At 43.2% G+C, this 19,288-nt stretch overlaps 1 protein-coding gene across 4 annotated transcripts in view; it reads left to right on the top strand.

Moving 5' to 3' along the window:
• Positions 1 to 9,380: 9,380 nt before the first annotated feature.
• Positions 9,381 to 19,288, top strand: part of gbf1 (golgi brefeldin A resistant guanine nucleotide exchange factor 1) — an 88,216-nt gene continuing 78,308 nt past the window's right edge. For all 4 annotated transcript variants that reach the window (XM_086258180.1, XM_086258179.1, XM_086258178.1 and 1 more), the window contains exons 1-3: positions 9,381 to 9,661; positions 16,951 to 17,054; positions 17,269 to 17,335. In XM_086258180.1, the coding sequence (XP_086114306.1) occupies positions 16,959 to 17,054; positions 17,269 to 17,335 (163 nt within the window). In that variant the 5' untranslated portion in view covers positions 9,381 to 9,661; positions 16,951 to 16,958. The remainder of the gene's footprint in view (positions 9,662 to 16,950; positions 17,055 to 17,268; positions 17,336 to 19,288) is intronic.

Below are 19,288 nucleotides of genomic sequence, written 5' to 3'. Positions count from 1 at the left end.
GGTCCACCAAAGTTGCTCTTATATCATCAGAAATATAGGTCCGTGCATGGCCTCTTTGACCTCCTCCTCCTCTTCCTCTTGCTCTCCCTCCATCCATGCTTGCAAAGTTCTTGAAATGGCTAAACTGAGGGCTTTTTGTGGTTGGCTAATTGGTGTTCAGTTTTGCAAGTAAGTGCCTTCAGGTGTATATTTGAGTGGTTGCAATTACCCGATGTGTTTTGTATTTTGGATACATGTGTTTTCCAAATGGCACCCTGAAATTTCATTTTTGAACGAAGTGTCTTATGTATGAAATAGAGTGTAGTATGCAGGACCATGTGTGTTGCATAAAGGAGTAAGTGTGTTGCATAATTGCAACCAGAGTGCAAAGCAGCACTTTTGTTTAAGGTATGGGTACATGTGTTTGGGGTATGGTAACAAAAGCTTCAAGTTGTGTTACTTTAGTCTAAGCATGGGTTTATAGTGTTCAAGCAACGAGCAAAAACTGTAATACCATAATTCCCTCCACACTCACCACCAAGCTGGAGCATCTGGGACTCAGCTCATCTATGTGTCAGTGGATCTCCAACTTCCTAACTGGCAGACCACAGGCAGTAAGGATGGGCGGACATATCTCAGCCTCCACCACTCTCAGCACTGGAGCCCCCCAGGGGTGTGTTCTGAGCCCCCTGCTGTACTCTTTGTACACATATGACTGTGTGGCCACTACCAGCTCCACCACCATCATCAAGTTTGCTGACGACACCGTCGTGGTGGGCCTGATCTCTGATAACAACGAGACTGCCTACCTGAAGGAGATTAGGAATCTGGAGAACTGGTGCCAGAGGAACAACCTCCTTCTAAACGTCAGTAAGACAAAGGAGCTGATAGTGGACTTCAGCACTAAGAAGGAGAGGAACTACCAGACCCCTGTCATCAACGAGTGCCCAGTGGAGAGAGTGGACAGCTTCAAATACCTCGGAGTTCACATCACGCAGGACCTGTCATGGTCCTGTCACATCAACACCGTGGTGAAAAAGGCCCGACAGCGTCTCTACCACCTCAGACGCTTGAGAGACTTCCAACTGCCCTCCAAGGTGCTCAGGAACTTTTACTCGTGCACCATAGAGAGCATCCTGACGGGAAACATCTTAACCTGGTTCGGGAACAGCACCATGCAGGACAGACGAGCTCTACAGAGGGTTGTGCGGTCAGCTGAGCGCACCATCCGCTCCGAGCTCCCTGACCTGCGGTGCTGGACCAAGGCCAGGAAGATCGTGAAGGACCTCAGCCATCCCAACAACAGACTGTTCTCTCTGCTGAGGTCAGGAAAGCGATTCCGCTCCCTGAAGACCAACACAGAGAGACTGAGGAGGAGCTTCTTCCCGCAGGCGATACGGTCTCTCAATCACACCACCACACAGTCCTGACCCACACATACAGTTCTTACACACACTGGACATTCTGGACATTGTTTTCACTTCATTACTTAAATCACGCTGCTGTTATTGTGTATATATTTATTTATATTTCTTCATACATTCTTATATAGTTCTATATTGTGTATTTTGTTGTAGAGTTATTTTATTTTCAACTTTAATTTATATATTTTATCTTATTCTTTCCCAGTTAAATTTACCCTTCATTCTAATTTGTGTTGTACAGTTATTTCATTTTTAACCTTAATTTATATTTTATTCCTTCCTAGTTAAATTTACCCTTTTTATTTTTTCATATTTATTTCCTTTCTTATTCATAGCCTTTTCCTTTTTTGTTTTCTTTAGGTCACGAGCAGTTCTCCAAGCATTTCACTACATATCGTACTGTGTATGACTGTGTACGTGACAAATAAAAAAATTTGAATTTGAGTATGGAAAAATAACAAACACATGACGACTTCATAAGGTCAAGAATCACAGCAAAAACATCTCACATTAGGCTTTGTTTCTTAATTTGACTATGGGGAATAGGACGCTTGGACTATAGTGAGAGAGCACCGGTTCCACACTGATTCAAAGAAGCGCATGAATCACACTTATCTGACACGTTAACACAACTAAACACAGCTGTGGCCCTCGAGATATGATATTACACATATACACAATACAGTGTTTGTCATCTTTCAATGCCATTTGCTGCTGATGCTAGCCCCGGAGGCTTGCAAATCCAACCACTGGTGCAGGTTGGGTATGAAAATGACCGACAATTGAAGGCAGGTGTATTTGTCTTTCTTTTACACCTGGTGTGTGAAAAGCCCACGCTGAATGCCAGCACTGATAAACTACTTGTCCATGTTCTGCAGCTCAGGTGATACAGAAGGGCAGAGAGTGAATAGTAAACAAGAGACAGTTCTTTGGTTTTAATAAAGAAGACTGTTGCAACCAGCTCAAAGAATTCAGACTGTGCAGCTAGCTAAGCATGTAGGTCAGTTTACAGAGACCACATATCCCACAGGAAACCTCCATAAAAACCTCGTTTGATTCCCAGTTTACAGCTCGAGTTCTGGCTTCTGGAAACATTGGAGTGCATTCAGGACTATGGAGATTTTTGCCATGTCTGTTGTAAACCTTTCAAGAATATATTAGGTTTAGCGACAGTTTGTGTTTGATAAATAAAGTATTTCAAGATGTTGTATTTCTACATTTATTGGTTTATTTTTCAGATAAGATCAATATCAGTTTATGGCAGGGGTGTGGTCTCTGGCCTGCTGCAGTGGAGCGGTGGTGCTGAGGGGACGGGTGATTATGATGGGACTAATCACTCTCTCCCCTTTCCTCTGCACTCTTTACAAAGAAGGCAGGAGGGTAGGAAAATTGTGTTTACGTGGTTTGTGTCTTTCTTATCCATGCGAGTGGGTGGAAGTTAAGCTTTATTGTAATAGCTTAAAACACGATCTGCAGCATCATCCATAAAATTTTTTATATCTGCAGGTGTTTATGCACAAGACCAGTTTCAAGGGTTTTAGTTTTTATCATCAGACAACACCAGATTTCTCACTGAAGTAATGACATCAAAATGTAGGGAGTCTTCAGATTATACAAAGTTGTAATGTTTGCCCAGGTTGGAGCAACCAGGCCATATCTTTCCCAGTCCACCAAGCCCAGCCCCTCTCACGCCATTGATGCTTCAGCTGCCTTCAACTGGAAATGATGGTGTAAGATATCCTGTAAAGAGGAAACAAAGAGCATCTGGAAAAAGTGCAGACTGGTGGCCGACTGGGGACGCAAACAGGGACAGTAGAGTTGTCGCTGATGTCATGTGGTTGTGCGCATAATTAATCCAGGGCAGGTGAGATCTCCAAGTTGACCGGTTGGATGATGCAACACAGCAAAGAGCGGCATCAGTGCAGGTGGTTAGCATGCTCAGTTTTTCCATTAGTCTGGGGGTGAAAATGGATAAAAGACTGAGCGCTCCACACATGAGAGGTGAATTATTATTCCGAAATAAGAAGATGTGATCAATAAACAGCTGGGTGGTTTTGAGAGTGGATGGAAGTTTTTTTGGTTTGTTTTTTGTTGGTTTGGGAACAGAGACAGTTTCTAAGGGTGAATGAATACTGTGAATTTAATCAGCAGATGATTAAACAGAAATGTGAATTATTACACTATGAAATAAGATGTTATCTACAGGTTTTTAACTAACCTGGCTGCACAGATAAGCTGTGTGTTGTAACAGGAACAGGAAGTGATGCTTTCGTTCTTGAGTCCCACTGAAATCTAACTTTGGGAGAGCTGCGATTAGTCTAGGGCATGGTGGTAAATTGCAAATTGTTTCTCCAGGAATCTATTTGTAATCAACATGAATCATTGAAGCTGCTTTCTGCTGGGGGGGCAGGCCACTCCATCACTGCTTGCACTGACCTTTCTCAACAGTGAAACCAAGAAATGAAACTTGGCGTGAACCACTCACATCTCACCCTTTACACAGAGACGGTTTTCCAAGAGATGTTGACCAACTTGACAGATGTTAGACTTAAAGTTGGATTAGGATGTGGTCGAGTTAGACAAAGACAGAGTGAGGACATCGTTCACTAGGGGCTCAAAAGCAACTGGTGCATTAGTTGACTCAAATGGCATTACCAAATACTAGAAGCGAAGACCGTCTTCCTCCGTCCTTTATACTTGACTGGAAGTGGTGCACAGGCCCAGCTCCAGAAGTTGATAGCCACTGCAGAAGGTCAAAAGCAGAGGAGAACAGAGGTCACAGTTCTTTAAAGTTATTTTGTTCAGGCCAAACAGGGACAGAGTTATTTATCTTTCTTTTAAACAAAGAAAAAACCTGCACCAGGAAGAGACACCAATGATACCAGGAGCTCAACCGTCACTGATGTACCTCAGCGGGCGCCGATTTAGAGCAGGCAACCATGAACTGCTGAGAGCGGCTGGTCCGGGTTTGAATCCCAACCCGTCAGTCTCGGTCGTTGTGTCCTTGGGCAAGGCACTTCACCTACCGCCTACTGGTGTTGGCCAGAGGGGCCGATGGCGCGATATGGCAGCCTCGCTTCTGTCAGTCTGCCCCAGGGCAGCTGTGGCTACAACTGTAGCTGCCTCCACCAGTGTGTGAATGTGAGAGTGAATGGGTGGATGACTGGGTGTGTAAAGCACGTTGGGGTCCCTAGGGGGGACAGGCCATTTACCATTTACCGTAGTCCTTTGCCACATGTCTTCCTTTCTCTCCTTCTGCTTTTACTGCTCCTATCAAATAAGACCAAAAACACAATTTTAAAAAGGACTTGGCTAAACTGTAGAGGCAGCTACAGGGCAAAGGAGCACAAGGAAGCAGATCTATAGAGTCCAAGATCTTTGGGGAACACCTCAGTTAGGTCGTGACACAAAGCCGGATGGTCGGAGGGAGGGACTGAAACAACCAGTGCATAGCTGACTTTGGAGACCCCAGAGACTCCCACAGGAAATGCTATACAACAGCGGTCCCCAATCCCCGGGCCTCGGACCGGTACCGGTCCGTGAGTCGTTTGGTGCCGGGCCGCGAGAGTTGAGGCTCAGGTGTGAAATGTATAGTTTTCAGGGTTTTTATCGGTTTTCAGCGTTATTTTGTTATCGTTCTTATCGTTAACTCGGTTTTCCTGGGTCTTTTCACCTGTGTTATGAATAAATCGTCTTTTTTTCAGTACCGGTACTAGTTTTATTTTGTTGTATTTATCCGCGACACCTTAAAGGCCTTAAAGGCCCACAACCGAGATGTGCGCCTTGTTGACCATACATACAATACACAAACATCACATTGGGGAAACAGGTCAGGCTAGGTAGCGAGGAAAAAAAACATCGAAATGTGTAACACAAAAGGATAATACAGGAATGCACAGATATCAACACACCATAGCACAATAAACACAGACAGCAACATGGGAAAGAGTTCCAGTGTGTACATCTGATCTGGGACCGCTGCAATCTTCGACTGCGCCTCCAGCTGACCCGAATATTGTCGGGCATAAACCGGTCCGTGGCGCAAAAAAGGTTGGGGACCGCTGCTATACAACATAGATGGTAAATGGCAAATGGACTGGTTCTTACAGTATATAGCGCTTTTCTACTCATCTGAGCACTCAAAGCGCTTTACACAACTTGTGCATTCACCCATGCACATTTTTCTAAGTGCTTTATAGCTAAAATTCACACACATTCATACTCCGATGGATGCATCAGAGAGCAATTTGGGGTTAGTATCTTGCCCAAGGATATTTGGCACGTAGACTAGGGGAAGTCAGGAATCGAACCACCAACCTTCCGACCAGCGGATGACCTGCTCTACCACCTGAGCTACAGCCACCCCTACAGCCAGGTGGGAAGTAACTCAGTTTTGTTGTTGTTGTTGTTTGTTTTTTGGATACAAAAAGTGCAGCTGTGTATAAGTTTGGCTGCTGTGCTCAGCATCCAGCTACGAAAGAGGAGCGAGAGGAGCATAAAGAGTAAAGTTTGTAATTAGCAGAAATGCAGCGCTTCTAAACAGCAGCAAACACAAACTGTTCATGTGTGCAGTGTGTCTGCTAAAGGTCCCACTGCTGCATTTTAAAGAGCGAACTTCAATCAGATGGAGAAAGATAAGAAAGAAGGACAGGAGAGGAAGAAGAGAGGTTTGTTGCTGAGGACTGCTCAGCTTGCATCAAGTGCTCATGGCTTCAAATCAGATACTGGGTCTGTACATGTGAAATGTGCTACAAAATAAACTAAGGTAAACAAACGGTGTTATTTAAAGGTTAAAATAATCTGCAGTTTAGTTCAGGATGAACTGGTTAGCTCGGAGTAATGATGGATTCAAATGAAGATCATGGTCTGATTCAGGTTACATTATAGCAGGGACCTTCATGCTGTTAAAGTCAGGACAGCTGTTGACAGTTTTCACAAAGTCAAAGGCATCAGTCCGATTGTGCTGACAGAAGCTAGATGTGACACATTTTTCTAACCCGCTGACAGAGAATTCAGGTTCAGGCGACTCCGGAGGAGCAGGAACATCAGGCTGTGAGGAGGACATGGTTTAGGTTCCAGAAGATTTAATCAGAACTATTAACTCTGCGAATGATCGCACCCTGCTGTCCCGGGCGTCCTGAATAGAGTGGACGGATCAAACTCGGTCCGCTGAGTCAGGTTTGCTAGCGGGATCGTTCTGTAGGTAGGCGCCACTCTACTGAAAATTCACCCGGTTTACGTCCAATAAGAAAGTGCATCCATAATCCAAACTTTACCCTGCAGAGTTAAAGAAAGATCAGTGCTCTTATTCTTGTGTCTGTCATTCATGATAAACCCAATCACGTCCACGACTTTAAATCAATATTTTTAGCTCGGATGAAAGAAATGTCATGGAGAGAACTCCGGATGTTTCATAAGCCACTGATCATGGTAGCAAAGGGATATCGTTGAGTGCAACACAAACTCCTGGTCATTAAAAATCATTTCTTGAGTCTTGGAAGGTTTGACGGCTAACAGTGGTTCTCTGATAATGAAATATGTTTAAATAAATATTTATGCAAGGACATCAAAAACACACGGTGTGTTATTTCTGCGGGGGTGCCCGTGTATCTGTCACTGTGGAAACCCATGCACATATTTGCTTAGAAATGTTGCAATTACAAATCTCCCAAGTCATCAAACAGACTGGAAAGAGCGAGCAGAGGATCACACACAATGGTGGCTTCTGGGTACACACTGAGTGGAACTGTAGCTGGTGCTGAGTGGACCCCCACACCCACCCAGTTCAAAGAAAATATGCATACATACAGGATTTGCTCCCTTCCTCAAGTCTTAATTTTTGAGTAGGTTTTCAGATGCTGACAGATACGTAACAGGTACATGTTTCAGATCATACATGTGTTAATAGTTAACATGTGTTTGTTAACAATCAGAAAACTCAACAAACTGTTTAATTTGGTATCTATCACACTCCTGGCCCTGACTCAGTTTCACTCTAGCTCTTGTTTTGACACATGGCACAGACACTGAGCATTTAACAGCGTGTCCTGAAGTCCCTCGTTTGTCTGTTTCTTAATAACAATGAAATGTACAGTAATTAATTACACATCAGTGGGGATTATATTAACACATCAATGCACTCCAGTTTCTTTGTGTAACTGGGGAGTCTTCTTCACTCTCAGGTTAATTATGTAACACAGTATAATTTACATTATACATTAACAGTAGAATGGGAGGCAGAGCCTTCAGTTTTCAGGCCCCTCTTCTGTGGAACCAGCTTCCAGTTTGGATTCAGGAGACAGACACTATCTCTACTTTCAAGATTAGGCTTCAAACTTCCCTTTTTGCTAAAGCATATAGTTAGGGCTGGACCAGGTGACCCTGAATCCTCCCTTAGTTATGCTGCAATAGACGTAGGCTGCTGGGGGACTCCCATGACTGTTTCTTCTTTGTCACCTTTGTCTTCATGCACCACTCTTCATTTAGTCATTTACTGATTATTAATCTCTGGCTCTCTTCCACGGTGTGTCTTTGTCTCGTCTTCCTCCATTCACCCTACTTGTTCATGGCAGATTGCCGCCCTTCCCTGAGCCTGGATGGGCCAGAGGCTTCTTCCTGTTATAAGGGACCTTTTCCTTTCCACTGTCGCCAAAGCGCTTGGTCATAGGCAGTCATCTTGGGTTTCTCTGTATTATTTCCCTCGAGGCACCTCTTGTTGTGACTTGGTGTTATATAAATAAAATTGAATTTTTCATGTTCAATCTTGCCTCTTAGTGTGTGAGACACCAATGATGTGCCCGGGGCAGTCAGTGTCTCTTTTCGGATGCTGAATCAGAAGATTACCAGAACAGCCCCTGAGCCACACACACACACACACACACACACACACACACACACACCAGGAAAGACGGAATACTCAACCGGAAAAAAAGGGCCAAAGGGCACCCTGATACCTGCACAGCTGTGTAATAAGTATTGAGCTGTCAACAATTTCTAAAGGTGCTGCTGACATGAAATGTTTTATTAGGTTTCACTGATAACCCAGATCATGCTAAGAAGTCAAACCATCAATGTCCATAGATGAGTCATGTGTAATAATGAGAAGTACTAAACTCTTGAAAAAGAGAGGTGCAAAAAGGCACGGAAAGCCACGACAACAGCCTAAATGCATCAGATATTAGAAAACAATCCTTCCACTTAGTACAAAGAGCCACGTCCGAGAGCCGAGGACGACGTGTGGAGAGCTCCAGAAGGAACTGGAGTCAGTAGGTACAGTTGTTTCAAAGAAAACAATAAGTTATGCACCCAGTCACCATGGAGTGTATGTCAGTATCACCTTTAGAACAATAGTTAGAAAACTGGTGGCAAAAATGTTTCATAGCAGTTCAAATAAGAGATCTGCAGCAGCAACAGTAACATGCAGCTCGATGCTTCAGTATTATGCAAATGTGACTCACAATAATATGTAAGATCAAACCATGCAATTAGGGTCATGATTTGTTTGACAAAGATAGAATTTGTGTCGTTTTGCTTTGGTACAGCACCACAGAGGATTTTAAATCAGTCAGTATGTGATTGAATTCCAGACTTTCAGCTTTAATTTAAGCGGTTTTACAAATATTTTACATAAACTGCTTTAGAAATGAAACGAAACGTACGTGTAATGGCCAGAACACAGCCAAATGACAGCTAAGCGTCACAGTGGGATTGCTCCTTTCGTGCTTTCGTCATCTGTCCTTCGCAACCTAACGCGCCACTAGTCCCGCCTTTATCACTATGTAACGCAAGTGGTATTTTTGAGAACCCCTGTTATTTGTAAATAGTTATAAAGTAACACAAGCATTAATATAACAATCAGCCTTATTTCATGATCTGATACGTACTTGTATAATGAAGCCGTATATAGCCTTAAAAACTACTTGGTTTAGTTGCACGTCAATCAAAACTGTGCAATCATGTTCGGTTGAGAGTGTAGAGCTTTTCCACGTCAGTGTGTTTACTAAGAGCAGAGTGACAGCTGGAAGGTGTAGACTTTACTGACCTGTCGAGCATTTTTAAGCGAATGAAGAGCCGGTGTTTGGGAATATTTCGCTATCGCACTGTGGGATGTCCGACCTTTTTGCTTTGTTTCATTGCGGAGACTGAACTGAACTCTGGTCTTTTTCATTCACTCTTGGCCGGCTAGCCTACTAGCTTACCGAGCAAGGCTAGCATTAGCTATAGAAGGACTTCATCTGCGATACAACCGCCCTAGACAGGTAATATATTCATTTCAAATGGACAACAGAAGCGTTTTATGTTTTATTCAGCGGAAGTTTATCCTAAGCAAATCAGGGACGTACATAGTGGCTTGGATGATGAAAACACAGCTACCAGTAGCTAAATAAGGTGCTAGCTAGTTAAGCTAAGTAGGTAGCATGCAGGTAATTGGTCCCGTAAATTGCTCATTTACATTTGAGTTCGTCAGAACGTCGATTAAACTTAAGTCTGACGCCATGTTTTTCTTTTGCTCAAATGATAAATGCCTTTCAATGAGAGAGAGCCTGTTGAGTTTGTCTTTAAGGAGATACTGCCTAATCTAATTAGCCACATAGCATATTAGATTATCAGAAGCTTGCATGGCTGAGTTTATTTTTTTGTTTCTTTTTACACTGATTGATAAAATTGTCTGCATTCTGACACAGAGGTTGAATCACCGGAAGTTACTTGTAATCCAGACACAGGCTAAAAATACCACTTTCCACCAAAACAAGCACAAACTGTTCCATAAACACTGTTACTTTTTACTCAGCTTGTTTATGGGGTTGGTATTATGTGATTTTTCTTTCTGTCTAAGGAAATATTACCATTTTAAAGGGTTGGTACAAGTTAACCATAAAAATGTTTTCCTGCACATAAAAAATCCTGGCACCCCATCAAAGATGTTTTGGTTTCCACCAAATAAAAACCAGAACTGTGACAAAGATATTTATTTGTCAGGTTTCATTAGCTGAACCTAAAATACATTTCATTTTTGTTGCTTGTGTCAGCTGTTGTTGGAGATGAGACATGAATATATGAGGCCAATTGATTATGATGACTGTAATTACATTAATTTAATTAATTGAATTTAACAATAGTAAAATGTGCTAAGCTTAATTGGTGAGTTGCTGCTGCTGCATATTTTGACTATCGTTGATGCCCGACATCATCGTCCATAAGCACGACCCTAGTGACATCACCAGCCCCTGAGATGAACATTATAAGGAGCAGGTAGGACAAGGTGTCACTAAATAAAGGCCCCTGCACACTGAGGACACTACTAAAACAAAGTTACTTAGGTGTGGAACAAGGTGCCTTTACTTTGTAAATTAGGGATGTTTTGGCAACTAATTTCCTAGTCAATGAAATGCTCAAAGATTAGTCCACATCTGGGCGTTGTATGGCCCTGGACCACATCCAGCCTTGTAGTTATCTCTGACTCGCCCACGTGAGGACATTTGGGAATTTGGATTCAAATTTACATATGTACATGTGTGCACGTGAATGCAGCTTCAGTGTAAATGCATTGGGACTGATGTGTATGACAGATGTGAGTGTGCTGTCAGCTCACATTTAAAAAACAAAAACAAAGGAAAAAACCCAAAGATTTCTCAGCCGGAAAAGGGTGGAGTGGCCACTCCGGGTCGGGGATGAGTTCCTCCCACAAGTGGAGGAGTTTAAGTATCTTGGGGTCGTGTTCGCGAGTGATGGGAGAAGGGAGCGGGAGATCGACAGACGGATTGGTGCTGTGGCTGCAGTGATGTGCACGCTGTACCGGTCCGTCGTGGTGAAGAGAGAGCTGAGCGTAAAAGTGAAGCTCTCAGTTTACCAGTCGATCTACGTCCCTACCTTCACCTTTTGGTCACGAGCTGTGGGTAGTGACCGAAAGAATCCCCGGGCCACTGACCGGTACCGTCGTTTGGTACCAGGTCCCGAGAGTTGAGGCTCAGGTGTGAAATTTATGGTCTTCAGGGTTTTTATTGTTAACTCCGTTTCCTGGGTCTTTTCCCGTGTTGTAGTTGTGTCTTATTTTGAAAGTAATATTTACACGTTACCATAGCGACCAGAGAGCATTAAGGGACAGAGAGGAGGATGTTACTCTCAATGTTGTTGGCGCATTTCAGAAGGACTAATAAAGTTACACACTTACAAAGTGAATTCGCGTTTATTATTATATTTACAAAATACCACCGTTTTTGTCTTGGTCGGATCATTTTATTTTTTTGTATTTATCAGCCACACCTTGAAGGCCGGCCAGTTTGGTTTATTGGTCAGCTGACGCTAGTACTTATGACTCTATTACCTCAATGTCCATTCTGTGGCTGTTCACTGTAGTTTAGGTAGGTGGAGGATGTTTGTGCTTGTGGAAGTCAACCAGCAGCTCCTTTGTTTTCTCACCTTTGAGATGGGGGTGGTTCCGGTACCACCAGTTGACGGCGTCCTCAGTCAGTTCTCTATAGTCCCTGTTGTCCTCATTGGCGATGAGGCCAACAATTGCTGAGTCATCAGAGAACTTCTGAAGGAAGCAGATACCAGAGTTGAAGAAATCTGGGGTGTATATGTTGATTATGAGCTTACTTACGATAGCCAAGTTAGGGTAACTTATAAATCGTGAGTATTGTGACTGCTGAAGATGTTTCATATTTCTAATATTATCATATGTAAATGTTAGAATTATTTGTTAAACAATTTAAAACTTTAATAACCTTACAATAAAGCAACATCTCAGATTTAATCATTTTGAAACAAAGTGTAAACTTTCCATAACTTTGTATTGTAAGGTTTTAGGGTGGTTTGTTTCCCGGCTCAGGCATTACTGCTCGACTATGATAGAGTTGGGTGATCCAAGTGCAATTTCCTGACATGTCCTCTTTTATTACATAAGGGTCCAACCACAGATAACCTTGTATCTGTCCATTACCAGCATTTCACTTCTATAAATCTTCCAAGTTTGTGTGGTTTTTCCATGTCACCTGATGCAGCTTTCTCTACCGCATTTTTAACATCCTTATGTTTATCACCACACTGTGTTTATGTGCTGAAAGAGAAATAATTTCCTTCCTTGTAATAAAAAACAATTCTGAAGTGTGATGTCACTAACTTGGACAGTTTGGGAACTGTGGTGGTTTGTCTCGAAACAACCATTTCGACTTTTTTCTGGAAATACAAACTAGATTTTCAACTTTAGTTTCTAAATTTCAACTCTAATACTAGCTCTAATACGCCATCTTTTTTTTTAAAAAAAAGGGACCTAATGATTCTGTCCTCTTCTTTATGTAAGACTGTAGATGTAGTTGTCTCACCCAGATGTAAGAACTAGAGACCTCTGACTTTCTGCATATGCTGTGGGGGAAATACAGACCCGTTAACAACTGTGGCTCATGAAATGAATGTCTGGTAATTCTTCCAGACTGCTGTCAGCTCCTGAGCATTGGGCTCATTCTCTTGCCAATATCTACTTAATATTATTATCCTTTTTTTTTTTTTTTCCATCAGCTATACGCCTGTCACTGTATCCAGCTATTTACACTTATATCTGGGTGTTATTTTAAATAGGCTGCTTTCTGTGTATTCAAAAAATGAATGGTATGAAAAATTGCCATGAGAGTCATGGCAAAAGGAACAAGGTTAATCCAACTATTCAGACCTGTACTGCTTGTCAAATATAAATCACATGTCATTTTGATTCTGTTTGGTTATCCATATTGGCTTTAGGCATTGGAAAGCCAGACACGGAAATTTGCTGTTTGCTTCTTATATTCGATGCACATTTACTGGTCATAGTTCTTAGACTTAAACTTGAAGCTTGAAGACTTAACTTTCATATAGTTTTTGTAGAAATTTGGTATTTGACATTGAATTTTTTTAAGTCTCACACATAAAATGACACAGTATACCTACTCAAATTTTTATTGGAACCTATCTGTTCTGAATAGTATGATCAATAATGTATGTTTCTTTTTTTTTTTTTTTTTTTTTTTTTTTTTTTTTTTAATAAATATCTATGGTTTGACTTGAAAAGCATACCGGTGGTGCATCTGCTAAAAATCGTGGACTAGTTTAAATCCTGGTGACCAAGGGCCGTTTTCTGAAAAATATATTGACAACAATAAGTTGGGGAAAGATGTCACCTAGGATTTATAAAAAATAACATGGGTGCATCTACTAGGAGGCCGAGGGGTAGCACTGGCGACCACCAGTATTTTTACTGGATGCCGCCGTCAATACTACCAGATTGACGGCAGCAAAACTGGTACGGTAGATAACATCACCCCCACCCAAGACCCCGAGTGTGATGGAAGAAGGATCATTGAGTGTGAGAGAAACTGACCTGAGAGATGGGATCATAGCGAAGCTTGAAACCTGGATCCTCCCTAGCCGGTTACCACGACTATGTAAAGTATCCTCTGAAGATCTACTAGATGATGTGAATGAGCACATGGCTCAAAACATGAGCGGGGCACAGAAAGGGATGGGTAATAATACCAGAGTAGGTAAACACCAGCTGCTGGTAGATCAAGCAGTCGTCCGAGACTGCAAGACTAGACTGACCAAACTGTGCCCTTTCTGGATTGATTACAAGAAGGCCTGTGACTCGATGCCCCACACATGGATCCTGGAATACCTAGAACTAAACAAGATGAACAGGACCCTAAGAGCCTTGATCAGGAACTCAACGGGGATGTGGCGGACAACACTAGAGGCCAACTTCAAGGCCATAGCACAAGTCACCATCAAGTGTGGGATCTACCAAGGAGACGCTCTGTCCCCACTGCTGTTCTGCATAGGCCTGAACTGACTACAGATACCGACTACGGGATGGAGCAGTTGTCAATCACCTCCTGTACGTGGATGACATCAAGCTGTTTGCCAAGAGTAAACAAGATATTGATTCACTGATCCACACCACCAGGATATACAGCAAAGACAAAGGAAGTCGTTCGGACTGGAGAAGTGTAGTCAGATGGTAACAAAGAGAGGGAAGGTAGTCAGAACTGAGGGGACTGAACTACCAGAAGGCAACATTGCAGACATGGAGGACAGTTTCAAGTACCTGGGGATCCCGCAGGCAAATGGGAACCATGAAGAGGCCGCTAGGAAAGCTGCAACCACCAAGTACCTGCAGAGGGTCAGGCAAGTCCTGAGGAGTCAGCTGAATGGCAAGAACAAGATCCGGGCTATCAACACCTACGCCCTGCCCGTGATCAGGTACCCTGCTGGGACAATAAGCTGGCTAAAGGAGGAGATAGAAGCCACTGACATCAAGACAAGGAAGCTCCTGACGATGCATGGAGGGTTTCACCCCAAATCCAGCACCCTGAGGCTGTATGCTAAGCGGAAGGAAGGAGGCCGGAGGAGACAACGACCATCCACGAATACATCAGGAACATGGCTCCAACTGACCACATGGTCAGTGAATACCTCAGGCAGCAGAAACCCGAGGAAGAGGAGGAACCATCATGGATGGACAGGCCCCTGCACGGTATGTACCACTGGCAGATAGCGGAGGTGGCTGACATCCAGAAATCTTACGAGTGGCTGGACAAAGCTGGACTGAAAGGCAGCACAGAGACTAATCATGGCAGCACAGGAACAAGCTCAGAGCACAAGATCCATAGAGGCTGGGGTCTATCACACCAGGTAAGACCCCAGGTGCAGGCTGTGTAAAGATGCCCCTGAGATAATCCAGCACATAACAGCAGGGTGCAAGATGCTAGCAGGCAGGGCATACAAGGAACGCCATAACCAAGTGGCCGGCACAGTGTACAGGAACATCTGTGCCGAGTGTGGCCTGGAAGTCCTGAGGTCAAACTGGGTGGTGGTGAATGACCGAGCTAAGATCCTGTGGGACTTCCATGTTAAAAACTTAAATTCTTCTGTGATTATTTTATTAAGGGTGAAAAAACCTCGATGACTTTCACTAAGAAAGACTTACAGACAGGCAGAGATGGTGGCTGCCTGCTTGGATGGATCTTTAAGAGGTGACGATAGTTTCAGTGCAAATGAAACGCTGCAGCTGAACAACAAGCACTAAAATGAGAAAATCCCTCTTTTGAACGTTGTATTTTCCTAAACTTTATCACAGAAAAAATTATTGTTTTTGTAACAGTGATTTGTAAATACGTTCTGTCAGTGATTCCTTGAATACCATTTACATGTGATAAAATCAGGGCTGGCATCGAGAGGATATTTGGGCTGGGGTTTGGAAGTCGCTGGCTTCTGTGGGGGTGGGAGCGCTCTGAATGGTCACCCACTGTGTGACAAAGGAACCCACTGTGATGCTAATGACAGCCTGTGCTTTCTTACCTGTCTGTAAAAGTCACAGCAGGCAATTTACTGCATTTTAACATGATGCAATCCATACTTCATTAGTAAAGCTACTGTCAAGTCATCCATTCAATATATTTTTACCAATTGTGTTATAAAAGTGTTCATTTATTTATTCACCGTTAAAATACCATATTACATTTTGATTTTGCATTGTATATAAGAACATTAGCAGTGCAATAAAAGCCTCGTTTTATGCTGTCATGTTCAGAAACACAAGTCGACAATAATCAGAGAACACAAACGGTGTTGGCGACTGTCAAGCCTTTGAGTCGCCGAGCAGCTGAATAGGGGAATAATGTTGACGCGCCCGCTGTTTAAAACGTTAGTCAAAGTTCCAAGTTAAAACTCCTTTATTTGTTATCAAATCCTTAAAATCCGTAGAAAAACAGTGAACAAAAACATTCCAAGCTTGAGCGGTCAGCAAAAGTCGACTTCCCCCATCACCCACTCATTCACAAAATTTCCCTCGGGCCGTGAACAGGTGATATAGCAATCACTATTACTGACACCACGTGACCAAAAGCTACGCCTATCCACAACAAACAGTACTTTCTGTCTGGCTGCTTCGCTGCGCACAGCCTCTATTTTATTTGCTGCAAACACATATCCAGGTATGAGTCTGTCATAATTAAAAAAACCCCTGAACAAGTATAAACATATAGTGTAGCAGCCTGTAAATGACTGCAGCGCCACACTGCTCCCCCTGGTGGATACATTAGACATTACCACTGGTTTTCCTAGCCGTTTAGCAGCGTTACTACTCCATGGTTGCCTCATCCACGTCACAGGCAGGGGCTATCATTACGGTCACCCATCTGCCGGCAGTCAGTCAGAATTCCTTCATGGTCCTGTCAGGGAGAAGGCAGCAGTACACATCTTTCAGTGGCTGTATCTGTCCATGGTCCATCCTTTAGCTCCAGTCCCTCCTGCGCCCTCAGCCCAAAGCCTAATGTTCTAAATTCAGCAGGTATCCAATCATTATTTTCCCCAGCGTACTTTTTACACTGGATGCCCTTCCTCTACCTACAATTGAACAAGTAACCTTTCACTTGCTAAGTGAACGTAAATCAGTGTAGCATGGAGCCACAGATGAAGAGCCGCATTATAAACGCCTGTAGAAATGGCCTTTCAGTGACTTCAGGTTATTTAGCCTGGCTCTAGAAGTGACCATATGCTATTATGTGTTTTCTGTCAGGAAGCAGCATGGTGGATAAGAACATCTACATCGTCCAGGGTGAAATTAGCACCGTTGTTGGAGCCATAAAGAGGAACTCCAGATGGAATACCCACACTCCACTAGTAAGTTCAACACAAGCGTGTTATGTGTTGTTTTACACAGTTAGTTAGATTTACTAACAATATGAAAAAGTGACCAGCGTGAACGTGATGAGCTCCAGCTTGGCTGTATGTCTGTCTACAGTCAGTCTGTTTCAGGGCCAAACAGTAAACCCATAATACTGATAATACTGTGTGTAAGTGTTTTCTTACCAATCAGATTCTGTTCTTTACCCAGGACGAAGAACAGGACCCATTACTCAACAGCTTTGGCAATCTCAAGGACATCCTGAACACCATAAAAGGTACGTGGCCTTATTTAGGCTGTGTGCTAATTTGAATTCCACTTTAAATACTGAAAGATTTGATTTTTGAGTCACAGCTTCACTGGAGAACCTTCAATCTGTAAAAAGTGTTATGAATTCGTATTATTGAACAGATACGAGTCTGCAACTGTTCATCAAGATTTGCTTTGTTGGTTATCTTATTTTCAGGACTTCCACGTACTTACAAGTTTATTTATCAAATGACCTGAAGTTGAAGTTCAAGGACAGGTCCACTGTTCTTCTGTAAATCACCATGGCATAGATCTGTTAGAACGTGCTATATATGGGTTTAGCTCAGGAGGCAGAGCAAATGATCTGCCAATTAGAAAGTTGGTGGTTTGATCCCAGGCCGGGTGCTAAAGTGTCCTTGGGCAGGATACCGTACACTCAGTGGAGAGTGTATAAATGTTAGAAAGCACCAGAGCGTAGTGTTGTTGAGTGAGGCATGTTGTATAAAGTGGAAAGAACGATTTACGTTACGTAATGACTCACTGTGTTTTGATTCCTGCAAATGTGATGATGACATTTTTGACCTTGACCACAGAATTTTTTTAATTTTTCAATAAATGCCAAATGTACCATGTATACATGTATATAAATAAATGGCCTGGCCTGTATTTATATAGCGCTTTACTAGTCCCTAAGGACCCCAAATAGAGCTCCTGTGGACTTGCAGAGCAGCTGACAGTCTATGTGACTCATGTTTTCATGCTTCATGTGTGAAAATGTCAGAGATCACAATAGGTCGCCTATTATATTGACTGGCTCTAAATGGGATCTTTTTATCTAACATTACTCTTAGCCAACAGAAGAAATGAGCAGGAGCGAACCAGCAGTTTGTATTTTACTGTTTCGTTCTAGTTGCTCGAGGAGTCTGAAAGCAAAGTGTTAACAGTGATCAGTGATGTCTACACAGATCAGGTCAAGCAGGCATTTGTTGCTCTTGTTGATAGCACATCTGTAACAGCCGTCAGGCTACGATGAGAGTTACAGTAGTGCTGTTACAAATGTGCAGGGAAGGGTTGGGTGGCTTTATGAAATGATGGTTTCCAGTTTAACTACCTGAAGCTGCTGGCCACCCAAGGTGCAGAGGGTGTAGTGCACATACCCCAGGGCACACCCACACTTGTGTTTCCAGTAGATTCAGGTTGTGCCATTGGATGTTGTAGTAACATTGTTACTGAGTGGGACCAGTTATTCACGAGTCCTCGTGTCTGTAAGTACAATGGTGGTGCTGAAGCCCCGCCTCTCCGTCAGCTGGCCTGCTCTTTCTGAGCGGTCCAAGCTGGCTCCGTCCCGCATGTTGTCATGCCTTTGGAGTGAGAATCCTGGCAGCTCCCATGGCCCTGCAGCTCTGGGCAGTGGGAAAGATGAAACACACACAGCACTAAGCCCCCACCGCTGCTGCTGCCTTCCTCCAGGGAATGCCTCTGCCACTGTGAGATGGACAGGCACTGCTGGCTGAGGAGGAATCCACAACACGGGCTCACCCTCCTCTTTTCTTTTCCTCCTTCCATAAGCTTTTCCCTTCAGCCATCAAATCACCAACCTCACTGCCTGCATTATAGTTCTGTGTTTGACCAGACTGCAAGTTGAATGTAATGCTGGATTATTCTTTTTTTCTTTTTTAGACATTTGCATTAAGTAATGACTTGATGTCAAGAATGTTTGAAGGCCTTGTTCCGTCCTTAAGTCCAAATCTCCAGTGCAGTCAGCCTGTCAAATGTTTCATTCATACTTGGGTTAGAGGAATAACCGCAGCAGAGCCAAAGTGCTTGAGAGACTGATCAATTTGTTTTGTTTTTCGCAGCAGCACAACAGCCTAATAAACCTTTCACACAGAACCTCAGCGCTGTGCTGGTGGATAAATCTTGTGGGTGGGCTGTGTTTTGCTGCTTGGTAGTAGCCCAGCTGTCTGCTTAATGAAAGCCC

The sequence above is a fragment of the Aulonocara sp. 'chitande type north' Nkhata Bay genome, linkage group LG13 (assembly GCF_057382095.1).
Source record: "Aulonocara sp. 'chitande type north' Nkhata Bay isolate Kocher_YH1m ecotype deep benthic linkage group LG13, A_spYH_male_GT1.1, whole genome shotgun sequence".
NCBI classification, from domain to species: Eukaryota; Metazoa; Chordata; class Actinopteri; order Cichliformes; family Cichlidae; genus Aulonocara; species Aulonocara sp. 'chitande type north' Nkhata Bay.
Note: the sequence above shows the minus strand (reverse complement) of the source record. Positions and strands in the feature narration are given on the sequence as shown.